Consider the following 18,552-nt stretch of genomic DNA (forward strand, 5'->3'; position numbering starts at 1 on the left):
GAAAGAAAATACTCAAATCTTGAGGCCAGGACCATCTGCACCCTCCGCTCCTCTTACCTCCAGTGGGCCTCCAGGTAGCGCTCACTTCACAGCCTTCTTCTAACTTAATAAGAAATCCTTCTGCAATTGGCCAAGTCAACATTTTATTGAAAAACACACAAACAAGTACACAATGGTAACAACAAGAAAGGAGCCAAGACCTCCTATTTGGGGACAGGCTGACCGCATGGTGCTCCCGTAAGCCTCACTTTAAGAAAGAGGGTACCTTCAAGACCAGATTTCCAAGCGAGATAAATTAGGAGGTGGCTGTGTTTTCATAAGAGGATTTAAGGCAGCGCCCCTTCGAGGTCTGGGGAGAGGGGAAGGGTTCGGCAAAGTATTCAAAAACCACCCCTTCACCTTAACGAGGGGAGGGGGGCATCAGTCCCTGAGGCGGTTCTAAAGCAGGAGGGAGAGATCAGATTTCCCTGGAGGCTGCTTTTCTTTCCCGGACGGGGAGGAATATTCTCTGAGGAAGTGAAGAAAGTTGGCGAGAGAGGCTGGACCCGCTCAGGAGCCGGAGGAAGGGCCCGTCCCGCACCCACCGGCCCGGGAACCCAGACCCCGGTCTCTCCTGCGGCCGCCGGCTCAAGCTCCTCCATCAGCGTGGGTCACACGTCCTGCAGCGCCTCCTACAGGGCTGGCGGGCTGTTAGGGCATCAGACGGCGGCATCTGCGGAAGGAAACGGCAGAGTTGGGAGAGCTCGGCCGGCAGGGCCGCCCCACGGCTGCGCATGCGCTGCCTCCCCCCGCCCGCACCACCTCCCGTGGGAACGATGATTCCTCTCCCTGCTCCTCTCCACCCCAGGCCTCTTCCTCAGAGGGGCTGTAACTTCTTCAGCTGTTTGTTTTGGCTCTTCCTCCGTAATTTTACCTAGTATATGTATACTTACAGATTACTTTTAGACATTACCTATTAACTTTTTCGCATTCTTTTTTCATCATTCAATTTTTCTTAAACAGCTTCACAGACATATCATTCATATACCATACAGTTCACCCATTTAAAGTGTTCAATTCCGCCGTTTGCACTATATTCACAGAATTGTGCAGCTACCCCGATTTTAGAACATTCTCATCACTTCCAAAAGAAGCAACCCCTACCCTACTCTCTGTCTCTGTGGATTTGTCTATTTTGGATATTTTTCCTAAATGGAATCCTACAATATGTGGTCCTTGGTGACTGGCTCCTTTCACCTAGCCTTCTGTTAGCTTTTTGCCAGTGGGACCATTAAGATCGAAGCGCTGCTGTTGGCAACCTCTCTGCTGGGCAAGGTAAGGTGCTTCGATATTTTTAATGTATTTTTAAAAAACAAACAAAAAGAAGAAAGAAAGGAAGTGCTGGATCAAAGAAAGAAGTAAATTAACCGAAATAGCTGGTTTGATTTTCAGCAATTCTATTTTTAGAAATTTATTCTAAAGATAAAATATATTAAGTGTGTGTATAGGGATATATTTACAAGGATATTCATTACAGCACTGTTTAGTAGGAAAGAATTAAAAAAAAACAAACAAACGTAATGCCCCCAAATAAGAGACAAGTAAACTACGGCACCGACATGCAATGGAGCCAGTGCAACACCGTGGAGCCACGAAGGATGCCAGAGAAGGACACCTAATGATGTGGGGAAAGTGCCTGACAGGAGGCTAGGTAGGAGCAGAAGAGAAGGTTACAAAATAATACATGAACTCTGATCCTTTAATAAATGCACATGTGTTGGGACCTCCCTGGCGGTCCAGTGGTTTAGACTCTGTGCTTCCACTGCAGGGAGCATGGTTTCGCTCCCTGGTCGGGGAACTAAGATCCTGCCAGCCGCACGGGGCAGCCAAACAAACAAAACAAGCACATCTCTCTCTCTCTATATATACTCAGAGAGGAAATGCAGGAGGGAGAGACACCCAGCAGGTGCTATTTCTGGGTACTGTGATAATGGTTTTTATTTTTTTAAATTTCTTTTTCTTATTTCGATTTTCTAAATGTACTACATTTTATTTTTGTCATTAGGAAACTCATTTAAAGAAAACGCTTGGCCATCAGAGACGCAGAGAGACGGAGCAGAGGGTCCTCTGCAGCAGGGTGGCTCCCTACTGCCGAGCTCCAGAGCCTGTGTACCCCCGTGCCTGAGCAGAGGGAACCTTCTTGGTCATGTTTTCAGACCAGAACTCACCTGTTGACTGGGTCACGCACGAGATCTTGTAGGACAGCCACACGCTCGCCAGGCAGAGGAAGGTGGCCAGGAAGCCGAAGATCTGCACGGGAGAAAGGGGGCAGCAGACGCCCAGGCCAAGGGCAGTCACTCGGGCAGCCCCTTCTGCTGCTCATCCCTGGGCCTGTTTCCTATACCAGCTGTGGCTGGGAGGGAGCTCAGGGACTCAAGTGACCCGGCCACCTGTCCTCGCTCAGGTGTGGAGGTGATGCCCGGGCCCTGGCCGGGCCTGCAGCTGGGACACAGTCAGGCCTCCGGTCGCCACCCCTCGCCTCTTCTCTAGGCAGCTACCTGCCCACGCTCGGGTTTATGTTTACAACAGAGCTAGGGCCAAGCCACCGGACTTTAATTATCCTGGGCTAATAAGACAGAAGAAGGAGGAACGGTACCTTTTAATTTGGGTTTTTAACACATTAACGTTCAAGTGGATTTTCTTGGTGTGGTGGCACCATCTGCACTTCACCCATAAAGGCTTTCTGTCTGTCTGGCTTTACAGCTGTGTCGGAGCCAGAAGCTGAGGCCCCAATACCTAGTCTTAGGTTTGCATGTATTTCAGTAACATTAGGCTGAAGTAAGTTCAGGCAGTGCTCCTTTCCTTTCTGTGCTCAGCTGTGAGCACCTAGCCCAGAGCGGCTGCCTCATCTGTGATAAGGAAAGGGCCTCACGGTGGCGCATTAAATGATGGAGCAAGAAACAGGCAGGGACTCAGGTGTCTCTGCCTGGAACTTGGAAGCCTGCAGCCTCTCCTGACTTGTCAACAACACTGGCAGCTGCAGCAGCTAACACTGACTGAGCACTTACTTCGTACCAGGCAGTGTTCTAAGCCCTTTAAAGGAACCCGCACAGCTCTGCCAGGTGGGCACGGCTGTTACGTCTCCCCCCATTTTTCAGCTCAAGAAACCAGGGACAGGAGGTCAACTCTTCAGCCCAGGAATGTGGAGCCAGCAAGGGCCAGACCAGAGATCTGAGCCCAGAGTCCACCTCTGCTTGCCTGTTGCCCAGGTGTCCTCGGGCCCTCCAAGTGCACGGCTGGGAGCTCCCTGAGGTCCAGCCCAGGAGCAGCCAGACCAAGCGCGGGATCATCCAACCTAGCTGCTGGTTTCCACACGTGGCTGCCCGTCACCCCACCCCCGACCCCGTCCACTGCCGTGCCTCCTTTTGTACCAAGTGTCTGCACCACATAATCAGCCTGTTAGAGCCTGTCCTGGCCTCTCATTGTCTGTTCCGCACAATTAGCACATTATACACCATCCCAGTCTCCAACTGTCCACACTGCATAACTGAACAGTTTAATATCGGGCTACACAACGCTCCTCTGGATGACAGTGCCTTGTGTGCTCATTGTTTCATGTGCCCCGGCCTAAGCTAGATCGCCACTTTCTCATCAGCACGGACCATGTCTTTTCATTTCTCCTGGCCCCTTGCCTGGCCCATGCTTGGTCCTAGGCACAGAGATCGTGTACGACAAATGGGGTTTACTGGGATTCCAGGGCTAACATTGTCATGTGCCACCTCAATGAGGAAACCCAGTGGGAATCTCCCCGCGTGGTCCTGAAACACAGCGGGCGCCAAGCTCTTCTGTCCCCCCCTCCGCCAGCCTGCCTGCAGCTGGGCAGGGGGCAACCATTCCTCTTCTTGGAAACTGCCTGGGGAGGGGGGGAAGGTGCTTAGGGGGCAAGAGTGCTCAGGGGTTTGGCTGCCCCTCCGCGGTGACCTTCTGCCCCATGCAGACTCCACCCCTCCGTGGAATTCCAGGCACTCATCCACTCTTGGCCCAAAGTCCAGAGAATTTTGGTACCGTGCGGAAGTGAGTGACTATCACACAGAGAGCTTTTCTTCAAACTCATTTGAAAAGTGAGGCAAATCAGTTCTGGCCTACAGACTTCCAAACTGTAAACAATTAGCTAAATCAGAAATCAGATGACAGCAATCTATAGATCTTTTTACAATAATGTATATACACATATGTGTATCTGTGTGATAAACATATATCGCTCCCATAGCACTATGTTCTGTCCACTTCCATGCTACTTCTATTCATGTTAGCAGATGGGTCATAGATAAATATATATAGCTCCCATAGCACTATGTTCTGTCCACTTCCATGCTACTTCTATTCATGTTAGCAGATGGGTCAATTTTCACCTATGAAAGGTATAGGAGTGTTATTTCCTGGCCTGAATACTGTTAAAAGTCAGGAAGGGCAAAGCTAGGAAATCACGGCAGATTATCACTAGCTGATCACAAAAATGTTCCCCTGGGCTGGAAAAAGGCCTCAGAACCTTTCCCTGAACGGGGCTGAGACAGCCATGAGCAAATGACCAGAGTGAACATGAGAATTAAAACCTACTTGCCCTGTGATTTAAGGAGTGGCTGTAAGAGAAAGAGGCCTGGGCCGCTGGGGCCATTTGAGTTCGTAACAGCCCTGCCCATCCACCTTCTGACACCCTCCACCGTGGGCCCAAGTTTAAGGCTATTTGGAAACCACTGCTGGTGGATCATAGGTCCAGACTGATTCTGAGAAAGAAAGGCCCCAGAGAACAACCCCTTTGCTGCCCTGAGAGGAAGAAAATGAGCATTCGGAACAGGAATTCACTCCTGCCGCTTCCCGGAGAATGTCCTCACCGCTCCAGCCACCAGTCGGCTCTGGTTGTAACTCTTGGAAGCTGCCACGATGGACGCGATTAGGAGAAGCAGGGTACCGATTAAATAGTGCAGGAGTTCCTGGGGGCAAAAACAAAGCAGAGCAGTGGGTAGGGAGCTCCATTCCTGGTTCTCAGAGGCACCTGGGCATTAGGAGAGATGAATGGAGGGGAGGGAGTGACACTTCCTCTTCTCCCTGTAACACCCTGGCAGGAGCAGCGAAGCTCACTGGCAATGAGAAAGGAAGGCCAGCCAGAATGAGGCCACACAAGAGAGAAAAGACGCCAGGCAGGCAGGAGGAGAGGCGACAAAGAGAAAGGATGCTTCTCGGGTGAGGAGAGATGTCCCCTAAGGACCACTCCCCTCCTGAGGTCAATCTGTCCACGGTACCTTGACCTCCGGCCAAAGCTACTAACAAGCAAATGAGCTGCTTCTAACTCCAAGGATGGAGAGTTTAAATGAAGCTCCAGCTCTGAGAAGCAAAGCCCCTTAAAAAGATGTGTGCCTTTGCTTCTGCTTCAGAGAAAGTTCTGGGCTAGCAATGTGCTGGTTTTGGTGGCTGCCTGGAGGGTCTCCCCATTCCGTGAACAAAAGTCCTCCCAGTTCTGTCCTCATTTTGTCTTCCCTCTTCTTTTCTGTTGGAAGTGTGCCCTCAGGCCAGACTGCTGAGGGGTCTGCAGGAAGGGCTGACTCTGCCTTTGCTTCCCTTGGGTCCACAGGGGCATCCATTTCTGCCCCATTCACTCTCCATGATAAAATGGGGTCTTTGCAGGCCCTGGATGAGGCGGGGCCTCTATCATTCGACAACAAAGGAATGCTTCGCCTCATCCTTTCCCCTCCCCACAAACGCCAGATCAGAGGAGAACTGGGGCTTAGGGCCACTGACAGTGGGGTGTGCTCCCGAGAGAAATTTATAGCTGTCAAGGCTTATATTAAACATGAAGAAAGGTTTCAAATTAATAACCTAACCTTTACCTTAAGACACTGGAAAAAGGAAAGCAAACTAAACCTAAAGCAAGAAGAAAGAAGGAAATAAAGATTGGAGCAGAAATGAATGATACAGAGAACAGAAGAAAAATAGAGGAAATGAATGAAATCAATAGCTGGTTCGTTGAAAAGGTCAACAGAATAGCGAAACCTTTAGCTAGACTGATCAAGAAAAAAAAAAGAAAACATTCAAATGACCAGAATCAGAAATGAAAGACAGATGGGAATCCCCTGGTGATCCAGTGGTTAGAACTCAGTGCTTTCACTGCTGGGGCCTGGGTTCAATCCCTGGTCTCGAAACTAAGGTCCCACAAGCAAAGAGGTGTGGCCATAAATAAATAAATAAAAGCGGGGACATCACTACTGGTGTTACAGAGATAAAAAGGATTTTAAAAGAATACTATGATCAATCATATGCCAATAAGTTAGATAACTTAGATGAAATGGAGATATTCCTAGAAAGACATGCTACTGAAAATGACTCAAGTAGGAATAATCTGAATAAAATTTATAGCAAGTAGAATTTGAATTAATAATAAAAACACTACCCACAAGAAAAGCTCAGGACCAGGTGGCTTCACGGCAGAATTCTACCAAACATTTAGAGAAGAATCAATTCCAACTCTTCCCAAACTCTTCTAAAGAACACAAGAGGAGGGAACACTTCCCAGATCATTCTATGAGGGCAATATTACCCTACTAACAAAACCAAAGACATCACAGGAAAACTAAAGACCAATAATATATCTTATGAATACAAACGCAAAAATCCTAGCAAACCAAATCCAGCTCCACATAAACTGAATTATATACCACAGCCAATCAGAATTTGTCCCAGGAATGCAAAGTTAGTTACACATGTGAATATCAATGTAATATGCCATATTAATAGAATCCTGGGGGGAAAACCTACATGACTATCTCAATAGACAAAGAAAAAGCATTTGACAGATTCTAACACCCTTTCATGATGGAAGCAACAAAGCAGGACTAGAAGGTAAGTTCTTCTATTTGATAAACCTCCTACAAAACCCCCACCTAACATCATATTTAACGATAAAAGATGAGTGCTTTCCTCCTAAAATAAGGAACAAGATAATGATATCTGCTCTTGCCACTTTAATGCAACATTCAACTAATTTCTTGCAATGAGCCAAGAAAATGAAGCAAAAAGCATCTAGATTGGAAAGGAATGTAAAACTGTCTCTATTCACAGATGATATGCTCTTATAGATAGATTTGAAAATCCTAAGGAATCCACTAACAATCTATTAGAGCTAATAAATGATTTCAACAAGATTGAGGCTACAAGATCAATATACAGAAATCAATTGTATTTCTATCCACTTGCAATGAACACTCCAAAAATGAAATTAATAATTACAGTTGAAATAGTATAAAAAGGATAAGATACTTAGGAACACACTAAACAAAAATAGTATAAAACTCATACTCTGAAAACTACAAAACATTGTTGAAAGAATTTTTTTTTTTTTGCGGTACGCGGGCCTCTTACCGTTGCGGCCTCTCCCGTTGCGGAGCACAGGCTCCGGACGCACAGGCTCAGCGGCCATGGCTCACGGGCCCAGCCGCTCCGCAGCATGTGGGATCTTCCCGGACCGGGGCACGAACTCGCTTCCCCTGCATCGGCAGGCGGACTCTCAACCACTGCGCCACCAGGGAAGCCCAAGAAATTTTAAAAGATCTAAATAAATGGGAAAACCTCCCATGTTCATGGATCATGACTTAATATTGTTAAAATGGTAATACTCTCCAAACTTATCTACCGATTCAATGCAATTCGTATTAGAATCCCGGGTGACTTCTTTGTAGAAACTGAAAAGCTGACTCTAAAGTTCATATGGAATGGCAAAAATCCAAAACAATCCTGAAAAAAGAGGACAAATGGGAAGACTCACACTTCCTAATTTCAAAACTTACTGCAAATCCATAGTGATCAAGGTAGTATAGTAAGATCAGTGCAACAGAGTTGAGAGTCCAGAAATAAATCCATGCATTTATGGCCAACTAATTTTCAACAAGCTGCCAAGACCACTCAATGGGAGAAAGAACAGCCTTCCCAACAGATAACTGGGACAACAGGATATTCACATGCAAAAGAATGAAGCTGAATCCTTCCTTCATACTATATGCAAAAATTAACTCAAAATGGATCAAACACCTAAATGTAAGAGCTAAAAGTATGGAAGGCTTAAAAGAAAACACAGAGGTGAATCTTCATGATCTTGAATTGGCAATGGCTTTTTAGATATTATACCAAAACCATAAACAACGAAAGAAAAATATAAATTAGATTTCATCAAAATAAAAAACTTGTCCTTTAACAGATACTATCAAGAAAGTAAAGACAAAAAGAAAAGAAAAAGAAAAAATTATGGGAGAAAATATCTGATAAAGGACATTTAACTAGAATATACAAAGAACTCTTACAACTCAATAATAAAAAGACAACTTAATCAAAAAATTGGCAAAGGATCTGAAAAGACATTTCTCTAAAGAAAATATACAAATGGCCAAAAAGCACATGAAAAGATGACTAACACCGTTAGTCATCAGAGAAATGCAAATCAAAACCACAAGCTGTAACTTCACACTCACTGGAATAAAATCTCAGTCAGAAATAACAAGTGTTGACAAGGATGTGGAAAAATTCGAACCTTTATACACCGCTGCTAGGAATGTAAAGTGGTACATCCACTTTGGAAAACAGTCTGGCAGTTCCTCAAACAATTAAACATAGTTACCATGTGACCCAGCAATTCCACTCTTAGGTATATTCCCAAGCAAAATGAAAATATGTCCACACACAAAATTTGTACACAAAATGTTCATAGCAACATGATTCATAATTGACAAAAGGTGGAAATTCATAATTGCCACATGTCCATCAATGATGAATCAATAAACAAAATGTGGTATATCCTTTCCATGGAATATCAGCTATAAAAAGAAATGAAGTACTGATATATGCTACAACATAGATCAACCATGAAAACCCTCTACTAAATGAAAGAAGCTAGTCACAGAAGACCAAATATATGAGTCCATTTACATGGTATGTCCAGAACAGGAAAAGTTACAGAGGCAGGAAGCCAATTAGTAGTTGCTCAGGGCTGGAGGTGATGAGGGATAGGAGGTAACAGCTAAAGGGTACAGAGTTTCTTTTTGAGGTGATGAAAACATTCTAAAAATAACTGAGGTAATGGTTACACAAGTCTGGAAATACACTAAAATTCATTGAATTGTACACTTCAATGGGTAATTGTATGACATGTGAACTATATATCAATAAAGCTGTTTTTAAAAAGAACATAGTGGGAAGAAAAAACCCTAGCAATTTCTGACATGTTTCCTCAGACTCTGCCAGTCCACTTTAGCTGACAAATCTTATCAATACTCACACAGTGTAAATACCCATTACCCCTATCAGCTTCTTCCTTCTATGTTCCTCCTCCAAGTCACACACACACACACAGCCCATTTTCTGTCACTTGAGAAAACAAGCACTGAGGTGAGAGGCACAGCCTTCTTGTAGCTGGAAGGTGAGTTTTAGAAACCAGTGGGACATGAGGCATAGACGTGCACCCAACAGTGGGAAATTCAGAGCTGAAGCAGCCAAGGATGGTGCAGGAGGCGGGGTAGGCAGACAAGAAGGACTCCGTCAGGTCTCAGTGCCCAGCCTGCATCCTGGCCCGGCCACTCCCTTACCGACAGGGGCCAGCTGATACAGGTGAGCACACGGTACAGGCGGAAGAGGTGGACCAGGTAAAAGGCGAGAATCATGATCAAGTTGCAGATGGTGACCACTTCAAAGTAGCTGTAGGCACTGTAGCTGGTCCACACAGAGTTCCTCACGCAGATGAAGGCAATCAGCAGCGAGACCTGGGACGTGAACACAGAGACATCAGAGAAATGCCCACCCAAGATAGGCACCCAGGGAACGAACAACACCACAACAGAAACACAGACAACCACAGGGGACCGAGGAGCTGCCACAATCCAGGTTTACCCCATCACAAACTGGCTGGAACAGTGTAATTTCCCACAGTACAAGCTTTTGAAACACAAGCCATCGTGAACGCCAAGGGCGGCAGGGAGTGGTCTGTTCTCTCTGTTCTCTGAGGTCCATGTGCTGGCAGGATGCATCCTCAGGGAGAGGGCAGGAATTCTGGAAATAACCAGGCAGGACCACCTCCCTTATTTGCTGGACCTCCACCGAGTCAGCGTGATATTGAACCCCAGGTTTCCATGTTAGGTTGAACTGAAGGAAGTTGCCAATATTTGACTGTTTTTGACCCACCAAGATGTCAGTTCATACGTATAACCTACCAGCTGGCAGACAGTAAGCTACTGTCAACGAAAAATCAAATAACCAGCAAGCTAAGAAGAAAAGAGAATTGTATTCGAGCCAAACTGAGTACTATAACCTGGGAAACAAATCATCAGAAGCTCTGAGAACTGCTCCATTGATCAGGCATTAGAAATGCAGTTTTTTATATATTTTTAATACATTTATTTATTTCTTTTTGGCTGCATTGGGTCTTTGTTGCTGCCCATGGGCTTTCTCTAGTTGTGGCGAGCGGCGGCTACTCTTCGTTGCAGTGCGTGGGCTTCTCACTGCGGTGGCTTCTCTTGTCGCGGAGCATGGGCTCTAGGCGTGCAGGCTCAGTAGTTGTGGCGCACGGGCTTAGTTGCTCCACAGCATGTGGGATCTTCCCGGACCAGGGGTCGAACCTGTGTCCCCTGCATTGGCAGGCGGATTCTTAACCACTGTGCCACCAGGGAAGTCCCACCGTTTTATATATTTTTGAGACAAAGAAATTACGTATCATATTGACAGGTTAGCATTGTGTACACAGTTCCTCAAGTGTTTGGTTTTTTTTCAATTATGCATGTAGAGACAAACTTTTTAGTTAATGCAACCCCTTATAGAAGATGAAAAAGAAATATATTAATCATAGAATTCCAATGCTGGCATGTGAAGAAAGGGGCCAGCTTTTTCTCAAAGGCTGACCTCACCCTCCTGCTTTGAGGAGGTCTGGTTAATGTGTAATGCAGAAGCATACTGCCCGTGGGGTAAGGCCTACCACAAAGGGGGCATGTTATTTGTCGTTGCTGTTTTTGTTTTTTTCTGTTTGTTTGTCCTGCCATAGAAAATTTACGATTTTCCTCGTCGTTACCACTTACTGATGCTTGATGTACATGATCTCCTTGGGACTCCCCACAACTCTGCCAGGTCAACAAGATCACCCCCATGCTCATAAGGGGAAATGGAGGCACACAAGCCTCCATGATTAGCTTAAGGCTACGTCCACTGTAAGCTGCGGAGGCACGATTTGAACCTTAGTCTATCTGATTCCAGGGATCGTGTTCCTCCATGTCAGATGCAGCTTTGCCTTCCCAAAACTATGAGCCCTCACCACAAACGACCTGAGGAAGGCAGATGTGCCATCAAATGTGTGGGAATCCTGGCTACAAGGTGGTGCTTGCTCCCCCCTGGGCCTGCGCTGAGAGCTTGCTAAGTATATTGTTACATGAATGAATGAGCGTGCGGAATAAATAATGACCTAGTAATGAATGAACGACCAGGTCAATTATTAGCAACATAAGACGACCATGGAAGGGCAGACGGGAAGAGGGGAGAGAAGATGCTGAGTTTCTGGGAAGGCCACTCACAGAGAACAAAGTCTTGTTCACCCCACACAGGGGATAAACCAATAACACACAGGTGTTCAACGTATGTAAAGTCTCAGGGTCTATTTTAAAAGCACAACTAATTTAGGACAAAGGTTAAATATTTCACACTGCCTCTTTCCTACAGAACAGTGACTCTCCAAGGGTGTGTGTGTGTGATTTCGTGTCCTATGGGACATTTGGCAATGTCTGGAGACACTCCTGGTTGTCACAGTTGCAGGGGGGATGCTACCCACCCTCCACAATGCACAGGACAGGCCCCGTGATACAGAACTATCTGGCCTCAAGTGTAGCCTTCAAACTACTGTCCTACCGTGGAGAAACCCCGCTGTAGAAAATTGAGTCTACAATGAGAATTAGATCACGAAATGGATCTAATGCTGGTTAAAGAGGCTAACGCTGAAAACTCTATTTTCCAAAGCCCCTCATTGCTAGCATTCTACCAAGGTCCTCGGGTACAGGGACACCAGCTAGCGAAGAACACTCAGCTTAAGCCTAAAGTGGGCGTGCAGAGTGTTCTGCTTAACAGGTCAAAGCAGAAGAGTGTGGCCCTGACACACAGGGACCCTCAACATTTGCGTATTTCCCTTTGCTAATGAGCAGCGTGAGGATTTTCATTTTCTCAGTTCCTCTCCAGCCAGCCCGCCACAGTGATACAATGATTCACACCTTGAGGTTGTTTTAAAGCCTCAAAGGGAGGCTTTGCTTCACTCAGGAGTGTGCATGATGGTCAGAGCTCTGCTGCCCTATAAGCCCCCATTGCCAGGCCTCGTCTCTCTGGGGAGTCTGGGGGGTCTCCCCAGCCTTTCACTGACCCTCTCACACACACTGGGGCATTTTAATTCAAGGCCTGCCTTAAAATGCAAATAACCCAGGATTATGCAGTGGATTTCTAGGTGGAGAAGCTGTTTTGCACCTAATTCAAAGACTAGAATAATTTTTATAAGTCTTCATCTGTGACAAAGTCTGCAGACACGTGGGTGGTAGTTTCCCCAACCAACGAAAGGGGCCCGGGCAGGTCTTCCCCTCTAAGCCCCGGGGCTGAGCGCCGTGCAGCAGGAAGTACATTATTGCTCTACCCCAAACTGTCTCAGACCTCTCTGGGAAATCTGACTGTTAAATAAGACTTCCTGAATTCTGACCCCTGGGTCTCAGGCCGCCTACCACGTGCTCTTCTCCAGCAGAGCCCAATTTTGGACAATCTCGTTTAGACAGCGGATGGTGTGTACTTGTGTACATTACCAGAAGTGTCCTTTTTGCCGAAGCAGTCATTTATTACTACTTTAGCTAGCCAGCATCTTAGCTAGTGCACTTAAGAAAAAAAGAGAGACTTGATTGACTCTAAACTTTCCAAGAACTCCTCCAGGGCCAGTGGGTAACCTCTGCAAGTGCCCTGAATCCTCTAGACCAATACTCAGGGGGCAGCCAGGAAGGTGAAGCAGAAGAAAGAACAGACAATGGAGAGAAAAGGCCTGGGATGTGGACGACTGCCCCGCCCCCTGCAACCAGCCCTCTCATGACCTCTTCTTCCCCCACCCTTTTTAAAAATTTGAAGTAGAGTTGATTTACAATGCTGTGTTAGTTTCAGGTGTACAGCAAAATAATTCAGTTATATGTGTGTGTGTGTATATATGTGTGTGTACATATATATATATCAGTTATACATATATGTTCTTTTTCAGATTCTTTTTCTATTATTCAATATTACAAGACATTGAATATAGTTCCCTGTGCTGTACAGTAGGACACTGTTGTTTATCTATTAGGACCTTTTCTTGTTCTCAGTGAGAAAAGCCTGAATTCAGAGAAACTGAAGTGAAGAAGGCTGGGAGGCTTTTGGAAGACACATACGGTTCCGTTTATTCATTTATTTTTTCTTAAAAATTTATTATTAGTTTTTGGCTGTGCTGGGTCTTCGTTGAGGCACTCGGGATCCTCGTTGCGGCACGTGGGATATTTTAGTTGCGGCATGCAGATTTCTTAGTTGCAGCATGCATGCGGGATCGAAGCCGAGCCCCCTGCATTTGGGAGCATGGAGTCTTACCCACTGGACCACCAAGGAAGTTCTGGCTCTGTTTAGAGTAACGTCAATGTGATACCACCTAAAAGGACTCAATTGTTTCTCTGGGTGCTTCCTAGCTCCTCTCATAAAGGTCTGTTCTTTTTTTATTATTATTATTATCTTTTTTGGCCTCACTGTAGGAGCTTAGTGCCCCATGCCCCCTGCAGTGGAAGTGAAGAGTCTTAACCACTGGACCATCAGGGAAGCCCCAGGTCTGTTCTTTTATAATGAACTGTCATGAAAGTTGAAAATAAGGTATCTAACATAAATGTCCAGGGGTTTAAAAGTCATGTTGCAAGAACCCTCAACCCAAAGCCGGGTCTCAGACGCCCCGCGGCGCTGTCTGCAGACACTGGCTTTCCCTCAGACTAGAAACCACTTCCTCTCCCTCAAACTGTGTCCTTTCTGACCCCATGCTATCAGAATTCTTACCAGAAGGAAGAGATAATTTTTGTGAAAGCAGCAGTGTTTCAATTTCACAGGAGACGAAGCACACTGAACGTTACCTGAAAGAGACGATCGACCCCTGAGAGTTTTGGAACTAAAACAGGCTGGTCCCTAAGTCCACGGCCAGGTGCTAGGCAGCAGGCCCAGGCCTGGGTGGGTCTCCCTCAAGGAGGAAATGGAATTTTGAAGTCTAAGATGGACAAGTTCTGGAGAAGCCTCCAGAGGCAGTACTCAGGAGATGACCTCTGGTGGTCTCAGGGTCCCGGCTGCCTGTGCCCCGGGACATTCCCTCGGCAGGCCTGTCCCCCCACGCCCTGCCACGTCTGGGGCACTGAGTGTGCCTGTGTCTGGCTGCAGATGGCACCAGACACCTTTGTTTGAGAGCCCGGGGCTGGATGCCAGCAGGTCACCCACCCCACCCTCTCACAGGGTTTTTATTCTGACCTTGGGATAATGTCTCAGTGAGAGAGACAGGCAGGAGGAGAGAAAGTAACTGATAAAAGGCAACATCAAAAGGCCTCAGACCAACTCTAAGAGGCTTTTCTGGAAAAGCCCAGGAGATGAAAGCCAAGCTTGTTCAAAAAGTCAGAGATGTGGACGATGATGCAGGGATGGGAAACAGCCATTTGTAGATTCAAGCAGGCCCCTAGTGACTCTGCTTGGCAGCAGGCAGGCAGGCAGGAGACTCTGCAGTGTTCCAGCTGAGCTCTGCCCTGGGGCACGGGGAGACGCACCTGTCTGCTGGTGAAGCCCCCTCTAGGGACCAGGAAATGGCCCCGTGCAATCTCATGAACAGCCACGTGTCACAGGATTATTCATTGGTTATTAAAATCCACTTATTTTGCTTTCTTGTATTACAAAGATCACACGTCAAGTTGTAAAAAGCACCTTATGACACGTCTTGGAGCTCTTTAATGGCACATATATAGATCTACCCTTTCCTTTTCATCAGCTGCGGCTTCACTGGACTCAGGGTCTCTCAACCTTGGCACCACTGACGCTGACCAGGAGGATGTACTGTCGTGGGGGGCTGCCCTGCAAAATGCCTAGCTGCCACCCGGTCTCTTGTTTCACACGTGGATTTCCTTTCTGTCACACTGGCCCTCCTTGACTTGATGCTCCACAAAGGACAGCCCTTCGTGAGCACTTACTATACCCAAGCCCAGGGCTAAGCGCTCTACAATTTTTAACCAAGTTCATCCTCACACAGCAGTCCTGGAAGGTAAAAACTACTGTCATCATTTTACAAGGAAAATGAGGCACAGAAAGGTTAAGTGACTTGCTGAGAGTCACACAGCAGGGGAGTAGAGCCCGCTGGGCCCCGGCATGCGACGGCATGTCCTTGCTCCCCGCCGTGATGCTGCCCTGCCTACAGGACCTGTTTGTTTCTCTCCAGGACCGTTTCCTGGCTCTTGCCTCTGTTTTCAGCCAAGGGCTTGAACTCTCTGTCCAGTTCCCACTACGGGCGAGCACGGAACAGCCTGTGGGACCCCGGATAAAAGAAGGGAATCCTACCCTGATTCAGATTCCCACACACTCGGAGGCAGGGCTCTGGGGCTCCAACTCAGAAAGGTGGGCCCGTTAAAAATGGTGGTCATGTCAATAGGGTTACTCTAATTACATAATCAATACTTATTCAGTATAGAAAATTAATTCATACAGGTGTCTATTTAACAAAAATCACCAATAATCCCACTTCTCAGAGATAACCACCACCCCTGGTATTTTGGGGTATTTCTTTCCACATATGGATGTTATGAGCACATATGTATTATTTTTCCTTTTTGAAGATTGGATTACATGCTATATACAGTTTTATACTCTGCTTTGTAAAAAGATTAAGTATTTTACCATTTGTAGTCTCTCCTCACTCGGTTATTCTGCTTTAGAGCCCCAGCAAGCTGTGTATTTCACCTGCTTATTTCTGTTGTCACCCCCCGAACATAAGCCCCCTGATGATGGGGGCTTTGCTCTGTTTTGCTCACTGTTGTTGCCCCAGAGCCAGGAACCCTGAGCGGTGCGTGGGTTCTCCATAGTTATTTGTGGCTGGAATGAATGAATATAGTTTACGGTGCACCCCTGAGGCCTTCCACGTGCCAGGCACTGGGCAAGGCCACGCTCCTGCTGCCTCGTGCTGAGAGGGGGACAGAGAAAGGAAAAAGCATCGCCCTGGACAGGCCCTACCGTTTACGCGCGGGAGGAGACCAGCACGTTTGCGGTTCTCCTGTGCATCTGAAACAACTGCGAGCTTTAACCCCAGAAGCAAGGGGTCACCAGGGGAGCTGTGCAAAATACACACGCAGACCTTCAGGTGTGGATCAGGCCAGAGTGACGCCTTGACAAGCTGGCCACCCCAGCCGAGGCCACCGCGTTCCTCACTGGAGATGGGTCAGCTGTGGGCACACGGGCAGGGCCCAGAGCGAATTCCCTGCTGTACTCCCAGGGCCCAGCACAGAGGAGGCCTTCAGTGACGTGTGCAGAACTGCATTTGGGGTGAAACTGGATTCTCACCGGGACCCCGTAGTAAACATGGCCTGTGGGCGGACTGCAGCCTCTGCTCCGCAATCACGTCCCCTTGGCTCTCAGGTTACAGGAGGCAGCGCACTGGACGCAGGGGTTTGCTTTGGGGGCACAAGCAGGAGGGGGGCTGCCTTAGCAGGGCCACCACAACAAGCAGATGGAGTGCCCAGCAAGTGAGACACACCCTGAAACATTTATGGATGAGCCAGAACATAATATAGGAGCTGCTTCACAGTAATATGGGAGCAAGTGGGCATGAGGGGTCTTTGGGGGGTGATGGAAATGTTCTAAAATTGGATTACGGTGATGGCTGCACAACCCTGTCAGTTTACTCAAAATCACTTAATAGTATGCTTAAAGCGAGTAGCTTTTACAGTATGTACATTATGCCTCAATAAAGCTGTTAAAAATAACATGGGAAGAGTAAGGGGATGAGGCTGTATTTCAAGGAGGACTGGGCATGAATTGGTGACTGTTACAGCGGGTGATGAAGGTGACAGTGCACCCTCTAAGGATGCAATGAGGATTAACTTCAGTTAACACATGGAAAGTCCTGGTGCTTCACCCCAAATAAGTATGCAATGAACCGTGAAATAATATTAACAGTGAACTAACATGTGAGGGTTAATATTGAGCATGGGGGACTTCCCTGGTGGCGCAGTGGTTAAGAATCTGCCTGCCAATGCAGGGGACACGGGTTCGAGCCCTGGTCCGGGAAGATCCCACATGCCACAGAGCAACTAAGCCCGTGCATCACGATTACTGAGCCTGTGAGCCACAACCACTGAGCCCGCGTGCCACAACTACTGAAGTCTGTGCACCTAGAGCCCGTGCTCCGCAACAAGAGAAGCCACCGCAATGAGAAGCCCATGCACCACAACGAAGACCCAACGTAGCCAAAAATAAATAAATTAATTAAAAAAAAAAAAACTGAGCATGGGCTTGGGAGGCACTGCTGGGCTCAACACCAAATTGTCAAATATCTTTTAAAAATGCGTATTCTTTGACCCAGTAATGCCATCTCTAGTAAATTATCCTATTGAAACAGTGGTGGGTTTTTTTTCGTTTGGCTTCTAGTCTTGCAGAATCTTAGTTCCCCAACCAGGGACTGAACCCGGGCCTCGGCAGTGAAAGCGCTGAGTCCTAACCATTGCACCGCCAGGGAATTCCCCAGTGGTGGGTTTTCAATTGAGGAAACATAATATTAATTTAGGACAGGGGGAAACATAGAAAATACATTAAATGCTCTTTTTTAAGATTCTAAGATCAGGATAAAATCAGATGATGAGACCCCTGTGTGCAGCCAGAGTCCGACTCAGTAGGAGCTAGTGTTTCCCAGAGGTTCCCTGATGAATAACAAAAATTAAATAAAAGAGGGTGACTGCCAAGAATCTTCTCCAGGACAGGGGGAGCAGGGCAGGGTCCACAGCCCTTGCTGGGACGTGAGCTTTTTACAAAGTGCTGAAATAATGATGATTATTCTCACGAATGGCTACTACTCATTAGGTACCTCCCACGTGCCCGGGACAGGGTTGTGCTATTATGACTCCCCTTCTACAGATGAGGAAACAGATGTGGAGAGGTGCCTGCCCCAGGCCATAGAGCTATTTGCACAGAGATGGGATTCAGTCTTTTCCATCTGGCTCCCAAATGCAGTTCTTAACCACAGTACCCTGCTTCCTGCCTCTTTTATGTGTTTTTTTTCCCCCAAGCTGTGGGACTGGGCAGATGACTTCATCAGCAAAGCTTTAACTGTAAAGCTTTCCCTGAAGACTCAATGGCCTGTGGTAGGAGACGGGACGGGACCGGACCGGGCTGCACAAGAAGCTTAAACTCTCTGCAACCAGATATTCTGATTCCTTTGGCCTCAGCAGTGCAGGGTAAAGGGAACATCCGACCCCCCGTTAGCACACTGACTATGGCTGACTATGT

General features: G+C 47.0%; 1 protein-coding gene across 1 annotated transcript in view; it reads right to left on the minus strand.

Annotated features, from left to right (window-relative positions):
- Window positions 1-126: 126 nt before the first annotated feature.
- The window catches only part of CMTM7 (CKLF like MARVEL transmembrane domain containing 7), a 42,982-nt gene continuing 24,556 nt past the window's right edge, over window positions 127-18,552 (minus strand). Inside the window, exons 2-5 of the mRNA XM_032647632.1 lie at window positions 9,606-9,779; window positions 4,872-4,970; window positions 2,208-2,289; window positions 127-712 (exon numbers count right to left, since the gene is read on the minus strand). Of these exons, the coding sequence (XP_032503523.1) occupies window positions 699-712; window positions 2,208-2,289; window positions 4,872-4,970; window positions 9,606-9,779 (369 nt within the window). The 3' untranslated portion in view covers window positions 127-698. The remainder of the gene's footprint in view (window positions 713-2,207; window positions 2,290-4,871; window positions 4,971-9,605; window positions 9,780-18,552) is intronic.

The sequence above is a fragment of the Phocoena sinus genome, chromosome 11 (genome assembly GCF_008692025.1).
Source record: "Phocoena sinus isolate mPhoSin1 chromosome 11, mPhoSin1.pri, whole genome shotgun sequence".
Taxonomy (NCBI): domain Eukaryota; kingdom Metazoa; phylum Chordata; class Mammalia; order Artiodactyla; family Phocoenidae; genus Phocoena; species Phocoena sinus.